The sequence below is a fragment of the Aulonocara stuartgranti genome (assembly GCF_965226115.1).
Source record: "Aulonocara stuartgranti genome assembly, chromosome: 7".
Taxonomy (NCBI): Eukaryota; Metazoa; Chordata; class Actinopteri; order Cichliformes; family Cichlidae; genus Aulonocara; species Aulonocara stuartgranti.
The window spans coordinates 8,562,263-8,582,733 of NC_138945.1; the positions used below are offsets into that span (position 1 = coordinate 8,562,263).

Below are 20,471 nucleotides of genomic sequence, written 5' to 3' on the forward strand. Positions count from 1 at the left end.
TGTCTGTGTCAAGTTTGTACAACGGGTAAAATAAGTATTGAACACAAGTAAATATATTTCTAAAGGTGACATGAAATTCTCACCAGATGTCTGTAACAGCAATCCATCCAATCCACACATCCAAAGAAATCAAACAATAAATGTGCATAAATTAAATTGTTTAATAATGAGAAATGGCACAAGGAAAAGCATTGAACATGCTTACTGAAATTTATTTAATACTTAAAAAAAGGCTTTTGTTGGTGATGACAAGATGCCTCATGTATGGAGAAACTTTGCTCAGGTATGCTTTTGGCCCATTCCTCCACACAGTCTTCAAATACTTAAGGTTCTACAGGTCCCTTCTATGCACTCTGAGCTTTAACTATTAGTTATGGAGATGCTTGGTATTGAGGATATCCTGATTTTTGGGTATAAAAAACCCTGTACTGTACTGTGGGGCTTTGTTGTAAAGGTCTCTCTTACCGTTCTCCTGTGTATCCAGGGCTACAGATGCACTGTCCAGTAGATGACACACAAACGCCATTGTTGTGACACTGACATTCCTGGGAACAGTTTTTTCCAAATCTCCCTTCTGGACATGGCTGACCACAAACTGTTCCCTGCAGACAACAGCACAAACATGTGTTTATCGTATACAGAATCTGCAATAATAACTTCAATAATTATAACTTCAAAAATAAATTCTCTTCCTATCAAAAGTATCAAAAGTTTCTCTCTGGTTTAGTTCATGCTTGCATATTACCATAAAATACTAGCATGTCTAGTGAGCTGAATTTTCTTAAAGAGTTAAGGAACAGTTAGTGTTTGTACCATCCATCCTGCTGGACAGGAGCACTCTCCGGTTACATGGTGACACACTCCTCCATTCTGACATGGACATCTCTCCTCACATTGCTGCCCATGTTTACCTGGTGGACAGAGTTCTTCGCACCTTCAAAAAAAAGAAAAGAAAAAGAAAACAACACTACATCTTTGCACTACTGAGTTTTCTTTGAGATTATAGACAACTAGTAATTTTATAGATATAAAATTATAAAGTAAAATTGTGCTGACCCTTGTTTCACTAAAACTTTGTTTTAAAGTTGCACTTTCTGGCATCAACTCGACCTGCCGTGTTTGATGGAAGAAAAATGCCGAATATTACCTAAAAGAACACTATCCCTATAGTCAAGCACAGAGATGGAAAGACTGTACTTTGAGTACTATTAGTCTTTGCTAATGATGCAGGACAACTTCAATAGACCTGGGCTCTGTACTGTAAAATCTTGGACGAGAACCTCTTTCCCTTTCCCAGAACATGTGGGATGGGTCTTCCAGCGTGACAATAATGGAAACAATCCCACCAAGGCAACAAAGGAGTGGTTAAAGAAAAACACACACTTAAGTCACAGTGTGTTCTAGTTTCTGTAAAGAGAAGTGGGACAAAATCTGTCCTTTGTGCAAACCTTTAGGGAAACTAGAAGTAATGTCTTACTACTGTGCTTCCCAACTAGGGTTTCTCCATCAGTTAGTAAGTCAGGTTTTTCTTGGTGATCAAATAAAAATTAGAGACTGTTCATTTATTCATAAGTGAGCAGTCTAACTGATTCAGTGGGCAATCAAATAATTATTCCCTTGACAGTAGATACTATATATCTATCTATATAATGGAAAATTCTGTGCTTCAACAATGATATAAAATTTAAAAAAGATCAGTATAACTCCTTTTTATTGTCATCCATTAATAAACTAATCAGTTCCTCCAAAACACTAGTGTCTGAATTTAATAAATGTTCTATTACTACAACAAAGTTTCTAGTAAAAGGAAGAATATTTCTTGTAGTTATTTATTCAGCACTGCCACACATTTTTTTCTAATCTTTTTCATAATTTCTACATTCAATTAAATTTCAGTTCAATTCCGTTTTATTTATACAGCACCAAATCTCAACAACAGTCACCTCAAGGTGCTTTACAATCTAAGGTAGATCGGAGAGAAACTCAACAATCATATGAACCCCTATGATGCCCTATTTGGTGACAGTGGGAAGTTAAAACTGCCTTTTTACAGGAAGAAACCTCCAGCAGAATCAGGCTCAGAGAGGGGTGACCATGACTGGTTGGGGTGAGGGGAGGAAGACAAGACAAAAGACGTGCTGTGGAAGAGAGCCAGAGATTAATATTTACTAATGATTAAATGCAGAGTGTGTCTTTAGTGAATCCAAACTAGGATGTGGTTCCACAGAAGAAAGTCCTAAAACCTGAAGGCTCTGCCTCCCGTTCTAATTTTAAGTATCCTAGGAACCACAAGTAAACTAGTAGTCTCAGAGCAAAGTGCTCTATTGGGGTGATACGGTACTATGAGGTCTTTAACATAAAATGGGGCCTGATTATTCAAGCCCTTATGTGATGAAAAGGATTTTAAATCTGATTTTGGATTAAATGGGACCCAATGAATAGAAGCCACTATGGGAGAAATATGCTCCCTCTTTCTAGTCCCTGTCAGTACTGTCAGTGCAGACGTTTTTAGGACAACCTGATAATAATAATAAATTACAATACTCCAGCCTAGAAATAATAAATGCATGAACTAGTTTTTTAGCATCATTACTGAAGTCACTTCAGAATTATCTTTAAAATCTTTCTATTAATTTGTAAAGCTCTCAGTGCTTTGGTCTCTGACGTGCACCGTAACCATGTCAGACTTCTCATCTGGTGCAACAGTCCAGAGAACCGTCCAGTGTGTGCACACAATGTTTAAGAATAATGATATGTGCTGTATAAATGAAATTGCCATGACCATAGATACTAGGCTTTTAATGTTATGTCACTGTTGGCATTAGATGGAGGTGGGCACTCTGGTATTCTCCAGTTGCATAATAACAGGCAGCACCAATCTACGATTTCTGTTGGTATCCATTCTTATAGATGCCTACCTTTTCTTTTATGTCACTGTTGGTATTAGAAGCAGGAAACCAATTTAACAAATGATCTCTCCAGACTTACAAAGCACCAGTGTATCCCGGTGGGCACTTGCATTCTCCGGTCGCATGATGACAGGCAGCACCATTCTGGCATTGGCATTTCTGCTGGCATCCATTCCCATAGGTGCCTACTGCACATGACACCTCACAGCGCCAACCTCTGTATCCAGGAGTGCAGATACAAGCTCCAGTGATAGGGTTACACAGAGCTCCATTCTGGCACTGGCATCTGTTACTGCAGTGGGAACCCCAGTGATCATTGTCACAAGCTGAAAAGAAAGAAAGAAAAAAATCTAAATACATCTTTTTTATCTTTCATGTTTATCTTACTTGACATGTGTCACAGAACTGGACATAGGTTGTCATTTATAACTGCATATGAAGCTATAATAGATCATTAAGTTAGAGATGCCTTGAGTCTGCAAGTAAAATCTATTATAGGGAGTTAGCACCTTATTCGGCTTGCACATAAAAACTCACTCAAAACACTCATCAGTATCACTGTCCAGATCTTTTTTTCAGTCCCCCAGAGTGCTGAAGTCGATTTAAATATAGCTATAATTCTTATTTTTTATAATAATAATAATAATAACAACTACTCATCATTCTTCACTACAAAATGCCTCAGGCTCTCTTAGGTGTGCCTTTCTCGAATGAAAAATCAATGTGCTCAGCATTGTGTGGAGTTTCTGGGCTTTCCTAATTGCTTTCCTAAACAAATAAATGCAGCGCAGCTTTATTTCTGCATCCTTCATTATAACCCCCATCTGAGTTGTAAGTGTAATCTTTGCTCCTCTATACCTGGAACAGAATATTCTTTTCTGGCACATCATAGTATAGTCTTCTGCCTTTGGTTCTTCATGAATATAGCACCATCTACAGGTTTTGGGGGTTTCTATCAGGCCAAATGGTTTGTGGGTGGAACACTGGAGTTTTCTGTATATTCTGCTGTCAGGAAGATATTCATTTTTTGTTGTATACTATACACACATCTAAATTTAAAGAAAGAAAGAAAGAAATAGGTGCCATTTAAGCTACGCAAGGCTTTTCTGCATTTGTCAACACGTGGAGTATTTATTAGCGGTAACTTATTCATCTTATTCATTGTAATATATCCATGATTTGTGTATTATCATCCATTTTCCTGTGGTTGTCCTGCTAAATTGACATATAGCTGGTGTTGGTGTCAAAGTCTTTCTGTGTATTCACATTTCTTCTTCTGTTCTCAAGTTATTTGTTCCCTACCTCTTTCTCCTGGCCTCCAACATCCCTCGTGCCTTATTGCAGTGCCTGCTCTAATTCCTATCACTGTCAATTCCTATGACTGATTTAGTAAATCTTGTTCTATCTGTCCTATACATCACAGTTATTAGAAGTCTAAGAACTGTGATGTATAGAATCAAGTGGCTTAAGAGTACTGGCACCAGGATGTATACATGTAAATTACATCTGCAAAGTTAAGGACTGTTAAAATGTTGCACAATCCTCAGCCTACTGGTAAAAGGCTGAGGATTGGCAGCATATAATGTTGCAGAGGGAAAGTCTCAACTAAAAATGAACAAAAAGACAACATATCCACTAGGGATGAAGCACCATCCCGTCAAGCTCTCATTAATTTATGTTTAAAGACTGATAATTGCCTACAAGAACTGACTACAAATCTCATCAGTCCAGTGCATGACCTTCCACACCATGTCCTCAGTGCAATCTTGTTTTGTCTTAAACATAAGCAACTGGCTAATACATTTTAGCTGTAGTTTTTTGGGCTTCAACTTTTATTCTCAAAGCCTGGTGTATCTGCTAACTAATGAAAAGCTGCTGGCTGTGAAAAATCCACAGTAAAACACACTGATTGCAGTTGTATCCTTTTACAAGCAACTTTATTTCTGCATGTATTAATATGTAGTGCAATGAAGCACCGCAAAAAAACTCAGGGACTCAAAAATACTTGTGGTTTCCAGTGCTATCGTAGCCTCCTAGTAGATGCACCTATAGTACAAAATTGAAAATCTTTGGTGTCATCTTGCTTGATTTTCAGAAAAAATAACAGATAGTTTGACTGAGAGTCTGACTGAGAGTCAAAACTAGTCCAAAATTTTTAATAGTTGAACACAAATCTGAACAAAATGTTCAGATTTGTCAATAAAAAGGTAGTAATAGCTCTCAGTTACATTTTAAGTCAAAATAAATAATTTGTTTGTTTTTTTTATTAGCAATAAATGTTATTTAAGGTCGAGCTCCTTCTTTCGACTACCACAAACAGCTTGGCATTTATATGCCTAGCATGCAGAGTAATGCTGCCATTTCCAGCTACTCCACTATTCTGAAGTTGTTCAAGTGATTAAAAGGCTCCTTTTCTTCCTTCTGCATTAGTGCGCTTCACTCTGGCCTGATAAAATGTACATACTCTCTTACCTCCGGCGGTTTGGCCTTGTGTGACAAACAGCAGCGGGGCTGAAGGGGGAGGAGGAGAATAGAGATACTAACATGTACATATAAAAAGCTCTTCCATTCAAGTCCACTATCACGATACCTTTTTGAAACCTGACCTAGATTGAATAAAAGCTCAAGTCCAGGAGCTTAGGGCTCTTCATCTACTTCCCGGAGAACAGATTGTTCTCTGTCATCAGCCTATTCAAAACAGCCACACACACACACACACACACACACACACACACACACACACACACACACACACACACACACACACACACACACACATGCAGAAAAAATACTGTGGCACGGTTTTGTCACAACGCTGGTTGCATCACAGTCTCAAATAGGATCCTAAGGATTTTATTTTCTAAAATGTTCAACATGATAAAAATTTGTCAGACCTCACATTGTTATCCTGAGCTCTCACTTTCTGCCACAGTAAATTCGACTGTTTTATGTATATTCACTTGAATCTGCATCAGATAAATTTTAAAAGCTTCTTCTAATCACAAACGAAGAAAGAGTATAAAAGAGTTGGGTGCGTAGAGAAAAGACTGGGAGCCAGTGACTGCCAGTTGTTCAGAGTGGGTTCAGATCTTACTCTCCACACTGGGGAGCCTGGATGTTTTTCCATCTATTTAGTGATTACCCAGCCTGCCAAAAATGGTGCACTCATGGGAACAGAAAGCACTGTCACACTAATACGAAGGATTCCCAGTGAGAAGAAACAGCTGTAGCATTCCTCCAGTTTTCCTCTCTCAGGAGGTGTGTGTGTGTCATCCTCCAGAGTTTTTAATTGTCACGTTATTTTGTTAAACATGTCTGTAGACAGGTAAATCAAACCAGTTATTAGACATGTTCACAATTTAAGGAAATGAGAGAGGGTTTTTAGGAAACACTGTTCAATGTTCGGTTTCTATGCCACATGTTAAAACAAGATCTAGAGAGTGATTAAAGTGGTGGGTTCTTTACAGGCTGTCACTTTTAGTATCTACATGAATGTTAAAAATCACCTACAATTAATTATTTTATCTGAGCTGAGCACTAAATCAGATAAAACGTCTAAAAGAGGATGATTTGGGCTTGTTTTAGGGCGACAACACCTGGGCACTTTGCAGACATAAAGCCAACCATGAACTATACTGTATACCAAAGTTTTCTTGAGCCAAAGTGAGGCCATTTCTCAAACAGTAACAGCAACGTTTTTTAACGATTTAAATATTAATTAAATATTTGAATAATTTAAATAACAGCAATACTATAATTAGTTATAAAGCATTTTGTTGGCTTTTAGGGCTCAGATCACGAAATGTGTGGGCATTATACAAAATATTTTTGCTGTTTGAGGTGGAATTACGTTTAATCATTTCTGTCATTAGCAGACTACTGAGAGTCTTTGTTGACAACTAAGAGTTCAAAGTGATCTACCGATATAAACACAAAAGAGAATATTTTTTACATAGACAGTGAAACATAGTCCATAATATTGATGTTACTTTGCTTTCACAGCTGAATTTGAGCCCCTCCTGAGGATCTTGTGTTATTATCATGTGTACTAAATCACAAGCTCCACTGCCTCAGGTCATTTCCTCCCGCAAAAATTTCTCCTCCTGCTATTACTCCTAACCATAACCCACTCCTCCCCACCCATAAACACACACACACACGCACACATGCACATGCACACACAGCACATATTGTCTTTGCCATTTCCTGTTCTTCGTATGTCAAATTGAGCCTCAGACATATTGTTGTGGTTCACTGACCTGTATGAGACAGTCAGCAGATTAGTCTTTCTTCGATCTTTAGGCCATTTAATACATATTACAGAAAGCCACATGAATATGAACGGAGTGACTAGTTCCATATACTGAGCTATTTTTGCTACATTTTACAGAAAAACCTAGTCCCTACTTCAGCACCCATTTCAAGTCAAACATGTCAGTGTTTATTGATTATTGATACGATTATTGATGTCTTCCAACTGCAATACAGATTGTCCATCAGATATTAAAAACATAAAATCATTTTCTAACAATAGCTGTCATTACTGATGAAAAATATTTCCCTCAATCTTGAGCGCCTTGAGGTGACTGGTGGTGTAATTTGAATCTATTTAATCCAAGATGGGGTTGAGAATTAACTGGAAAAAACTTGAAACTTGAGTTCATAAATATCCTTGTTAACTCTCATCTGAGTATCAGAGGACATTATTGACCTAACCATTAAAAATGAATGCCTAGCCCTGACCCTTACCCTAAACCTACCCATAACCTAATTGTAACCCTGACACTAAAACCACATTTTGAGCCTCAAAAAGGCCTTCACAAAGAAATTCTAGCCTTAAAATTTTAACTGTGTAGCTGTAAAAGAAAGTCGAACATAGATTTAAGGGTTAGTCCCAAAGAGCTCAATGGTTTTCAGAAAGAGATCTTAATATGGATATGGACCGTGAAGGACTACTGCAGGGCAACTACTGCAGGGTTAATTGTGGAAGAAAGAAATGGCTTTGCACAAAAACTACCGAATTCATGTGCAAGTGATAAAAACAAAGCAAGATACTGTGTTTGAACTTGACTGTTCCTTCAATACAGTAACTTTAACCACATATTTTTCCCTCACTTGTCTCCTGGGTTTGCAACATTTTTTATCAAGTCATTCCTACAGCTTTTATTTTCAAATAAAATATAACAAATATAACACCTGTGTTTGCCTTTCTGTGCAAGATACATTTTAAGATTTAAAAAAATGAATAAGCAAAAAATAGAAAAAGAAACAATAATTAACAACTGAAGTAATTTGTTCACACTTCTATCTATCACACTTTCTATCCACAAAGAAAAATGTGTGTGTGTGTGTTCCTGTCTAGCTATCTTTGTGAGGATCAAATATAGCATTCTACTATACTTGTGAGAACCAACAGTCACTTGTGAGGACACACACACTGGTCCTCACAAATTTGAAGGCCTTTTTGAGGCTCAAAATGTGGTTTTAGTGTCAGGGTTACAATTAGGTTAGGTTTAGGGTTAGGGTTAGGCATTCATTTTTAGTGGTTAGGGTTTTAAGGTAAGGGGCTAGGGAAACCATTATGTCAATGAAGGTCCTCACTAAGATAGCTGAACGGGCTTGTGTGCATGTGTGTGTGTGTGTGTGTGTGTGTGTGTGTGTGTGTGTGTGTGTGTGTGTGAGCGAGCAGTAAGCAGACAGGCCTGCCCTAAGGGACAGACACAACAAGCTCTTTTATCACAGGGTGAAACTGAAGACGATGGGACACACCGTGTGAGGCCCTCTTCCATTTCAGTATTCAGTATCTCAGTCTGCATGAACACGCATTTACAGATTCATAAGAGCAAAAATCACCTCTTGGTAAGTTTGCATCAACAAAATAATTTAGGGAAATGACTGTTAAAGGCAACAAACACAAACAACAGTCTCAAAATAGTGATGAGCTCAAGCTAGTTTACTAGATGCACTAAGATTTGCTGTTATGACGTTTGGGACTTTTTTGGTGTGTCAACTGATGAAGACACAAAAGGGAGAAGAGTCAAATACTTCCCCAATTTACGCACAGTCGAAAAACTGAATTTCCACAGTTAGAAGATAAAATCAACAAGAGACAAAGTAGACAGGCCAAACATTTCAGAGTTTGGCACACGATTTTCGAAAATTATGACAAAACCATTGCTTTCTAATTAAGTCTTTTCAGTTATGACATTTCCATTTCTGTTGATCATTGAATTTATCATGTAACTGTAGAAGTATTTAGATGTTATAGTTCTTTATTACTTTTACTTACTTTTGAAAGATCATGATCATTATTTCAACAGTAGAATATAGGAATGCTTGATGTGTTTTAAATCATACATTAGACCTCGGTGTCGGTGAGATACAAAGATGATCGCTCTTTGTTGTTTTCGTTGAGTAAGTAAGTAAAGTTGATTTATCTAGCCCCTTTCACAGACATAACAGTCACAAAGCGCTGAACGACAATTAAGATACAGTGTCAACAGTGAACCATGTTTAAAAACAAATGTCTTGGATTTCTTGGTGTCTGTCTCTGTGCTTCCCCTGTGGTCCTTGTGTTGCGTCTAGTCAAGTTATTTTTTCACGTCTGTGTTTCGCATTGTTTCAAGTGCCTGTCTCATGTTTCCTGTTTTACCAGGACAGTCTCGTGTAATATGTTAGTGTTTTCAGTTTTGCTTCCCAATGTGACCAATTCAACTAAAATGGCGTTTGGTACTGTACAGCAGTTGCTTTGTTTGCTCTCAATTTTGGCAGCCCTATTAAAGAATAATATCAGTTTTTCCTCTTTTCCTCGACATTTTGCCCCAACATTTCAAAGAGCTGGAAACTAAATACACGGCAGAAATGACGCAGGTTTCACGCATGCGTAGTACAGGAATCTAAGCGCTTTCAGTGTGGATGAAAACAATTGTACACAGTAGTGTGGACGCGAAGCATTTTTAGACTAAAACGGCATTTTCAAATTTATTCGGATTAGTGTACACGTAGTTTTTGTCTTCCTCTGTTTGTTGCTCGATTGTCTGCATATCACCCACTGAATTTCCCATGACTCAGGTTTTTAGTTTCTTTATACTTGCTTCTAGTTTCCTCCCTGTTTAGGTTTAGTCGTTTTCTTACTGTGCTTTTGTTTGTGTTCAAAAAAAGTCCATTTCCGAAGTCTGCATTTGGGTCCACACTCTCTCCACTCCACATGTCTGCCACAGCAGACACACAACAAAAGAAAATCAGCAAAAAACCTGATTAAATGGAAGAAAACTATTCCTTAAAAGACTCAGCTAAACAGAGCTGGAGTGATACTGTTCCATAGCCTGGAAGCTTTGTCCACTCTAGTCTTCACTCTTGTATGAGGTACAACTAATAGATTTTGAGCTTGTGAATGGAGGCAACAAGCAGCAGTGTGTTTAAAAAGATGTTTGGGACAAATAGTGTGGAGCTTGTCTATTTAAGATAAGATAAGATAAGATAAGATAAGATAAGATAAGATAAGATAAGATAAGATAAAACTTTATTAATCCCTCGGGTGGGTTCCTCTGGGAAATTTGGTGGGGAAATTTATTGCTCTGTATGCAATTGTGAGACTCCTAAAATGAATTTTAATATCAACCAAGAGCCAATATTGAGAAAATAAAACGAGAGTGTGTCAGGAATCTGTCTGCAGCATTTTTTATTGCTTGAGGTGTGACAGAGATGATTTAAGCCAAAATGAAAGGCATTACAGTAATCTAAGCGCATAATACAAATGCATGAAAATTTTTTCCCATTTCATAGGAGGAAACTATAGGTTGCAATCTAGAAATACTCCTTAAATAAAAGAAACAGGATCTTAAGCAAAATTTTATATTTGAGTCAATGTTCAAGGAGGAATCAAATATTACACCAAAATTACCAAGTAAAAAGAAGCAATCATTTGACTGATTCTTGATTGTATATCAGGAGGAGCTATAATCATGGCAGTCTTGTCAGAATTTAAAACAAAGTAATTGTTGGAAAGCCAGTCACTAATGAGATAAACAGTCAACTAGGGTAGACAACCTATCCAGCTGGTGAGGCTTAAAAGACATAGTACAGTTGAATGTCATCAGCATCAAATTAATAAGAAATGCCTGAGAAAGATCGAATAATACCAGCTAAAGGAAGCATGTGAAAGGAGAATAGCAATGGACCCAGGATGGAACCTTGAGGAATGCCACAGGTTAAACCAGCAGTGTGGAAGGAGAATCTGCTTGCCCCAACAGAACGTCCTCTCACATAAATAGGAGGAAAACAGATCTAGTGGTGAGCGAGAGTTACCAACCAAAACCTTCAGCCTAGTAATTAAATATTATGGTCAGTATCAAAGGCAGCACTGTGGTCAAGCAACACAAGCACAAAGCAAAAGAATCATTACAGACCTTTAAAAGAACAGTTTCAGTGGAGTGCTGCTTTTGAAAACCGGACTGAAAAGGGTCAGAAATGTGTAGTTTGCATAATAAATAAATAAATTGATTTGACAACTTTATCTAATAATTTGCTAATAAATGGTCATTTTGAAATAAGCCGGTAATTACTAGGAGACGTGGCATCAAGACTAGGTTTTTTAAGTAATGGAATGACCTCAGCATGCTTAAAGTAAGATGGAACACAACCTCGCTTCAGTGAGCTGTTAATGATAGAAAGCAACGAAGGACCCAAAAAGAACAGAGGGATGCAAGATCCCTAAAGATGGTGATGAAGGTTTCAGCTTAACCATTATTCTAACTTAGTCACTTAGTGTAATTGAACAGAATGAGGTAAATGAATCAAAGCATTGAGGGCAATCCCCATTAGGCAAGGAACCTAAGGAGAATTTCGAGCTTAAGTCCATCACCCTATTTACAAAATCATGGAGAAATACATTAAAGTCATCGTCAGAGGCTATCAATGCATGTGGAGGAGGGGAGGATATAATGCTATTAATGGTGTCAAACAACACCCTGGGATTATTTTTATGATTTATCATCAAAAGAGGGTTCCCCGGGTGTCTGTGTGTGTGTCCATGTCTGGGTCTGGGGCTTGCTGAGCCTTGGCCGCTGTGGGACAAGGTCATGGAGGGTGAGGTTACCCCTCCCTATTTTTCCCTGCTTGATGTTGATGCCCCTCCCCGGTATGCTGGTACTTGTTGGTTCCAGAGCAAGTGGCCGAATGTTCTGGCATTCTGGAGTGGTTGACACAGTTTGGGTGGGTAGGCGCAGTGACTAGGTTCAGACTCAGTTTGACTCTTCTTGTCCTTGTAGATTGAGCGGGTTACTGGCTCCATGTGCAGATGGGCCCCCAGATTTGGGGCATGTCTGCACATGTTAGAATACTCTTTATAGTGGCGTCAGCAGTGTGACAGCCTTTGGTGCAGCGGTGGTAGGGTGTGCCATTTGCACGGGTGCTGGTTCAATTTTTTGTTGCCCTGCAGTGTCATAGAGGAAACAGAAGTGCTTACTGAGCCAGCAGAAGTGGCTTTCTCCTTCAAGGGTAGTCAACTGGTCTTAGAGATCCCATGCCTTCTCCTCCTCAACCTCCTCTGATTATCAGTCACTTTTACACATAGGGTCGTGGGGAGGGATGGAACATGTGCCACATGGGTCAAAGTTGGTTGGATGAGCACTGTTAACCAGCTGCCACATTCTCATGTCGCATGTGTTCCTTCATCAGTAGTGGTTTAGTCTAGATTTCACACAGTCCTACTCACTATTTACTCGTACTGTGACATGCACCAACACATGGACCCAAAAGGCCTACCTTTGACACTAACAGCTGTTAAAAGTGGCCTACACCCCTGTTTCCTGCACCCTGTTTTTTGGTGGTGAGGTTGGCTGCTGATCTGGGGCCAGTCTGCCTGCGTCCCAGGTTCACTGCTGGCTGGAGCTAGCACTCCAATGGCACCCTGGGTGGAAATTTTGGCGTTGGCTGGCCTGCTCCCTTGAGGTTGTGGTATGGGGAGGCTTGGACCTCTCATCATGTCGGCTCCGTCAGGAGGTTCTCGCGCCTGGGTTCCCATCCTCAGCTGATGCTGGGAAGGCTGGCCTCTGCCGCGGTTGGCTGCCTGCTGCCTCTGGTTGTCTGGCACTCCTGCCCTTTGGCTGTGGGCCCTCCACCGAGTCCTCCACCAGGTCCTCCCTCTTCCCCCTGCTGGGTTGGACCCATGGTTTTCGTCTAGGTGTGTGACCTCAGGTCTTCAGCACTTCTGGGGTCGGTGTACAGTGTAGCTCTCCTGAGTCTTTGACTGTCTGCCTCTGGCTCCCAGGGGTTTGTATTGCATTCTCTGACCCTCATTATCAAATATGTTGCATGAGAAATGCTCATACACAGAATTTCACAATTTTTCCAATTGTTCTTTCTCTCTCTCTTACACACACACAGACATACACCACAGCAAAATTGTATTTTTGTTTGTATACTACCCGTTTTGTATTTCAGATGCTGTGTGTTTTTTGTTTTGTGATTTTCTTGTGAATGAAGTTGATAAGCACGTGGTTTATAAATATCACACAGTAAGCTATGTAAATCTTCCTTAATGCCTCCCGTGTTGTGCAGACAAAAAAAAGTGTTGGTGAAGTAGAGTCAAGTGATATAGTCCTGATGTCTTGCTGATAAGAAATGCTCCATGTGAGGAGAGTGCAAAATCCAAATCAAACAAAACTGACTCAAAACTATTATCCGTACTTCATGTCACCTTTAGCATTTTAGGAACTTGCTTTAAGTCAACATTTAGAGAATTAATCAATTGCTGCAGCCAGGTTGCACAAAAAGTCTAGTTGCTAAACTGGTCTGTTTACATAAAAAATCTGCCACCCACTAAAACCCCCCAATTCCCTGTGAAATTAAAAAATATATATATATGTCTAAGGAGGACAGGTAGTTAAAATCCTATAACAAGTTCCTATGTAAGAAGATCTGATTACCAAAACTAAATCCATTAATTTCCTGAGTTCCTACATGCTCACGTTCCAACTTTTGACTTGCATGTGTTGTGACTGACATCAGTATTTTGGCCCTGCAGTATGTCTAGCCATTGGTGTGGTACAGTAAGACGAGAACAGTCTGATTCTCCTCTTGTGAGTTCAGAGTGTTTTTACAGAAAACCAATCCCACTCACAAAGTCATTATTGTGAACAGACAGCAACAGCTGGAGGACTTACCACTCGAGCAATTGGAGCCCCCCCAGCCTGGCTCACACTGGCAGGTGTTGGGTGCCATACAACGGCCATGAATACAGCTCTCTGTACAATGAGCTAGACATCGAGGAGACAGGGAGAGAGGCCAGGGATCAGCACGGTCCCCCCAAAAAATAACCCATCAAAACACATCTACATTAGAATTAGTCATGTAGTAGTAATCACATAAATGTTCATGTCAAAGACATAAATCTGATTTGTGAAATGGAAACTGGGACTTGCTATTCTTTTTTGAATCCTCTGTGACTTGACTTGACTTAACACTTTAAAGAGTTTTTGTGGCCAAAAACAGAATTGGACTTTTAGAAATTGTTTGCTTTTTCAATAAAATGTCAATGTTTCTTTTAGTTACTTTGTGTTTTCTACAGCTGACTGATTTAAAGAGTTTTTCAAGCAGATTTTTCCTCATGCAAACAAATATTTTTCTTTACAAGAAACTCTAAATACAGTCCTTGTAACAGACAACTCCCATCAAGACTATGATATATTTTCACTGTCCACTAATACCAAGCAAATGCCACTGATTTGAAAGATTATTACTCTTTTTAAAGCTGGATTTGCATTGATTAACCCACTTCAAACAAACAGATTCTTCTCTGACTTTACACAAACAAAAAGTAATAAATCCTTAATATAACTGATTCCTTCTCCAATACAACTTCCAACAGGAAACGGCATGTTGCCTAAAGTGTCTGGCAAATTAAATGTGATTCTCAGAGCAGCATGTGATGCTTAGGCTACTTATAAAGCAGAGTATTTTCACACTAGAACAAATTCCCCTATGAACTCCTGGGGGACATTAACTGTTTTCTCCCTTCCACCACAGCACACATAACTTTTTCATCACTAACTCTTTCCACCATGAGAACAGGCTGTCTTGACAGAAAGCTTCTTTTGTTTTTTTTTTACTGCTGTTACAATTGTTAGTTTTGCCAAAGCAACACCTGTCACTGCCTATTAAAAGGGAGGGATGTGGGTTGTGTAATAGCCTTGCTGGGAAGGTAAGTGTGACAAGATATTTGAAAAGAAATATTCATTACAGGATTTAATAAGTGTGATAAATGGCTGTAAGGAAAGTGTTACTAAAAGTTGACCTTAAGCAAAATCACTATTTGTCTCACAGAGCACTGAAACTTGCATAAGATGTCTTCCTGACTCTCTTAGTGTTTAAGGAAATAGCTTGAAATCCTCTAAAGCGATAGAAACATGGCTGGCTGTGTGTGTGTGTGTGTGTGTGTGTGTGTGTGTGTGTGTGTGTGTGTGTGTGTGTGTTACTCACGAGCACAGATCTCTTCTTTCTCATAGAAGCCTGGGCAGCACTGAGACTTCCTCCGGTACATGGTCTTGTTCCCACTACGATATGCTGTTCTATAGATCATCCTGCAGAAAAGAATTCAAGTCACATACAAAATTAGACACTGAGTAACCAATTATTTTGTTTTTCAGCTTTTATTATATTATTAAAATGTGTAAAGTGGATCATTGACATTAATAACCAAAAGCATCATTTAACTCTAACTCTTCTCCAAAGAGAGCAAAACTACTGCAAAATCTACTCTATGTAGTGTTACTAATAGCTCATCTTCCACTCTGAGTTGGGCTTGTGTATTAAAAGCAGTGAGTAAGACTAGAAAAACTCTATATACAATACTTTTTCAAAGTATTGTATATAGAGTGACCTCTCTCCCAGAGCTCCAGTTTGGTCACATCTACATGTGTCTTGTAGAGGATCCCTAACATTGTAGCCATAATGAAAGGTTTCAAAGTATGGACAGCAACATGTATTTTGGATTTGGATGGGTAAGTAATGCCACCGTGTAGGAGGTGAAGGACAAGAAATTATTCATTGTTAAAGCAAAGGTTAGCACCACATAACTTGCTTAAATAAACTACCACAGGTAAATCTTACATTTTGTTGACTTGGACAATTTAAAGTGCAGGGCCAGAGAAGTTAAGGTAGCATTAATTAGTTACATTGATGTTGTGTGATAACACTAAAGTTGACCTAGTATTTTTCCGATGTTGGGTAAATCATTCCTACAGTTTAAATGAGCCGCCACTGACAACCTGGGTTGCTGTGGAGAAGCAGGGATTGGTGCAATTTGTCCTGTAAGGCAGGATTATGAGAGGTGTGCTAACGTGTTGGTGCCATACTCTACCCTACCCTTCTGAAAGGTGTAAATAAATGGTGATTAGTGCATCCATTAGCCAAAATGCCAGGTAGTTGCTAGGGCCACAGTACTTGATGCATGTTCAATCATCCAGGTAAGTAAATCCCAAAAAGCTTATTCTGTTCTCTGGACGTAACTTTTTCAGTGGAAGAAATATTTAATCACTCATCCAAGTGATTTCTTCAGTCTCAGCTGACTGCAGGTTTCCCCAACCCTCTGAACAGTACATTTTAATGAAACAAGCTGAAACTAACACCACTGACTAACAATAGGGGTCAGTTTCTTTATCATTAATACTGTCGTGATGACGAGTGCCATTCATCAAGAGTTGGGGAATGGCTGCAATTACAGCACTGTAAGATATTGAAAGATGTACCCTTAAGCACACAAACAGTAATATAGTGAACAGTGTTAAGTGCCAGGAGGATTGTTGTGATTTATACATCAGGGATAACATGCAACCTCTGGCTAAGCGGATGGCGCAGCACAGAAGAGCTAACTCGTCAGGCCAGGACTCTGCGGTCTATTTACTACTACAGGCCAGTGGACACTCTTTCAGTGATGAGGATGTATCCCACATCCTGGACAGGGAGGAATGCTGGTTTGAGCAGGGAGTCAACAAGGCCGTTTACATGAAAATAGAAAGACCATCTCTGAATCGAGGAGGGGGCCTAAGGGTACATCTTTCACCATCTTACAATACTTTCTGTGGATGCAGGCAGGATTGGACACAAATATCGCAAAGGCAGGTGACAGAGACAGACAGTGGGAGCAGACAGTAATGGTCAGAAATTTGGTGGGAGCAGAATTCAAAAGAATAGTCTTGTTCAAGGCTCTAATTCCCAGATCCTCTTGTCTGCATGTTGACATGTCCCCGGGCAAAATACTGAACCCCAATTTGCATGCATTGGCATGTGACTGTCTTAATTGTTAGATAAAAGTGCTGTATGAATGTCAGTGTAACTGGGTGAATAAAAGGCTCTATTTAAGTTCCAGTCCATTTAGCATGTCTACATTCTTCTGTAAATTTTGTCTTTATTATTACAACTTTTATTTGGTAAAGGGGGTAAGCCACTTTCAGACCTTGTTTTTGACACTGGCAAATGAGACCACAATGAGGTAAATATACAGCGACAATGTCTGATTTAAATAAACAAAAAAAGAAAAACAACAGGGAAAAACTGTGGTACTGCCATTTAATCAAACCCATTATCACCACACATTTCCATACGTATCAAGTATCATTTTAATTGGTTCTTACCTGTGTTTGGTGCACTTAAACCAGTTGAGGATGTCAGTGCAGCTGGTGTAATAAATCTGATTAAAAGAATGGGCATATGACTCCTGCACTGTCACAGAGTAACTGAAACCACAGAAAGTGAAAAAAGAAAATGGATATCAGACATGAAACCAGTGTGTGGCTGATGATAGTTCATGACTGCCTCATTAATCGTCTCTGTTCAATTAGTTGATTTACTTCAAAAGAGATTGACACACAATAGATTGACACTCAACCAACTTTTATGTCCTTAAAATACCTGAGAAAACTAATTGCCTGTTTGTCCAAAAGCTTTGTTTTCTTAGAAGAGATAATGATACAATAAATAGTTTATAAGATTAAAAATTATAGGTCTTAACATCTTTATGCTATGCCTGCAGGGCAACCAATTGAAGTTATTGGCCTTCATATAGAAATATAATTATATATATAGGTGTCATTTGTTTAACAATGGAAATGCATATGGTTTCTAATATCTTGTGCAAACTGTTACAGTGCTGGATTTATATATTAAAGTGAGCCAGTCAAAAGCTCAGGTTTCAGCTTTCGGTTTCAGCAGAGAGCAAAAACTGAAAGTACTCTGCAAACAAAGTACTCTGCAAACAAAGTACTCTGCAAACAAAGTACTCTGCAAGTTTTGACAAACCTTGACAGAGAAACTTTTTGTGTTCAGCCTTGTTTTGAAGATATGTTTCTGCGTTATGAGGCTGAACAGAACAGATTCTCTGTAAGTCATGTAAGTCTCATCAGTAACCTCGACAGGTAAGTCTGTGTGTGCACAAGCTCTAGTAACTGTGTCTTTAGCATTCAGTGGAATGATGGTACTATAATTAGGGAAATGAGCGATGCTCAGCTTTACTGGGATAGTCCTGAACATAGAAGTTTTTTTCATCCTTGCAAATGGAAAAACAGACTGCTAAGTATTGACACTTTAAACACAGCTTAAGAAAGTTATCAGGTTGATACTGTTAGTGCATTAGCATGCATTAGCATGTAGTGTTAGTATCAGGGGCGTAATGTTACGGCGATGCTTAGTATAGTCTGGAGGTGGGTAAAGGACACCTAATGCTGAATGCCTTTATTGCCCTTCATGGGCTATTATCTTGACTAACCTCTCCCAGTGGCTGCAGACATTGGGATCCTCCAGGTTGAGGGAGGAAGCGATGCAAGGCAAGTTACAGAAGACTACAGTCAGCAAGACTGTCCTGTGGAGCAACAGTGATGTAGTCATCGCTGTGAGGGCTGCACCTTAAGACAAGGAAGAAGGAGAAAACACCATTTAAGTTTCTGTTGTCTGAAAAACATTCGGTAAACTCTGGTGATTGTAAGCTACCAACAGTCCCTCGGGGTATTTATTTATGCAATTACTTATTTCTGTACTTATGTCATTCTGAAATTTCCAAATCCAATATCATTGTCAATTCCTAATACATCTGTGCTTTACTATGTTTGTAGTCTATATGATCCTGTTTAATTTTGTTCTCGACATAATTGTTAAAAGTCAAAACCAACTACAATGTTTAGATTCTGCTGAGATCTGTACTTTTCTGTACTTTTCTCATTTACCATTTACACTCTCAGGGTGTAAATGGTAGATAGAAAGCACTTAGATGTAAAAAGTGCTTGTGTGAATGGATGTGAATGAGGCTTTGAGTGCTCAAATAAAGTAGAAATGTGTTATATAAGAAACAGTCCATTTACCAGAAGTATGAACATGTATTTGACACGATTAATTATATTGTAACTGACATAATTTGACTTTAACATAGATCCTGTTTTAATCAGCTATTCCAACCAAATGCTTGAGATACAGAATCTGAACTTTTCAGCTGATACAGATGTGTACAAGATTGTTTGCCCACCTATGAAAATTTCTTTTGTGCAGGGAAACAACCCAGACCCAGTTTTTGCTAAATCACTGTTTGAGGTTTTCTTTCAAAATCTTTACAATTTTCTTTCCTCGTGGTTCTTTACACTTTGATGTGAACCTGTTCCCACCAAAGCATTCCCACAGCATAATCCTCCCACTACTGTGTTTCACTGTGGGGATGCTGTTCTTTGGGTTGAACACCTCTCCCCTATTTAAGCATAAATATAAGCAGTGTCTCTGCCAAAGAGCTCTTGTTTTTACATGGACCAAAGAAGGCACTTGCAGTATGCATCATCTTTCTCCAGGTTGTTCTTAGCGTACTATGGAAGGACTTGCAGCTCTCTCAATTGATTTCACATGCAGACTTTAAAATACATTTAACCCTTTCACACACAGTGGTCACTACAGTGCACAGCTATTCAAAGGCTGTTTTCTTGTATTTGTGTCAGTGTTGATAGTATACTTGCACATAAACCACTACATTGGACACTGGTGCGTCAATCCATACCCTGCCAGCCACTCCAAAGGTGATGTTGTCCACCTAAGTGGACATGTAAAAAACTCTTTGAAAAGTACATGTTTAAAAAAATGAAGGCTTAAAGTGAATAAAAATACTTAAGAAAAAAATCCTGATTGAGGTTTCATGCATGAAAGGGTTAAATGATTTTCTGACATCATTACTGGAAACTTGTTCTTGTTTTTAATATGACTCTTAGTTATTTTAATGTGGTTTTTTAATTTTAATTTTATTATGCTGTCTGAAACAGGTCTCTCTTGTAAACGAGATGTTGAGTCTTAATGACAATGAAGTCTCAACCGGTATAAAAAAAAGTTTTTCTTCTTGGTCTGCAATTTCACAATCCATTCCTGTCAGGGTTCTGTTCAATTCACTTCAATTTTATTTATACTGTCCTAAATCACAACAGTCACCTGAAGGTGCTTTATATTGTAAGGTAAACACCCTACAATCAAAGTTCTAGCGTCTTGTCAGTTGTTCTGACAAGTTGTTCAATATATAAATCTATTACATTGTGAGCAGCA

General features: G+C 38.7%; 1 protein-coding gene and 1 long non-coding RNA gene across 3 annotated transcripts in view; one reads left to right on the forward strand and one right to left on the reverse strand.

Annotated features, from left to right (window-relative positions):
* Positions 1–20,471, forward strand: part of LOC309711596 — a 224,505-nt gene that overhangs the window by 49,070 nt on the left and 154,964 nt on the right. The gene's annotated exons all lie outside the window — the stretch shown is intronic.
* Positions 1–20,471, reverse strand: part of megf10 (multiple EGF-like-domains 10) — a 62,267-nt gene that overhangs the window by 37,885 nt on the left and 3,911 nt on the right. The window contains exons 2-8 of the mRNA XM_082542000.1: positions 18,673–18,808; positions 17,543–17,644; positions 15,390–15,490; positions 14,075–14,167; positions 2,989–3,235; positions 814–934; positions 466–602 (exon numbers count right to left, since the gene is read on the reverse strand). Of these exons, the coding sequence (XP_082398126.1) occupies positions 466–602; positions 814–934; positions 2,989–3,235; positions 14,075–14,167; positions 15,390–15,490; positions 17,543–17,644; positions 18,673–18,791 (920 nt within the window). The 5' untranslated portion in view covers positions 18,792–18,808. The remainder of the gene's footprint in view (positions 1–465; positions 603–813; positions 935–2,988; positions 3,236–14,074; positions 14,168–15,389; positions 15,491–17,542; positions 17,645–18,672; positions 18,809–20,471) is intronic.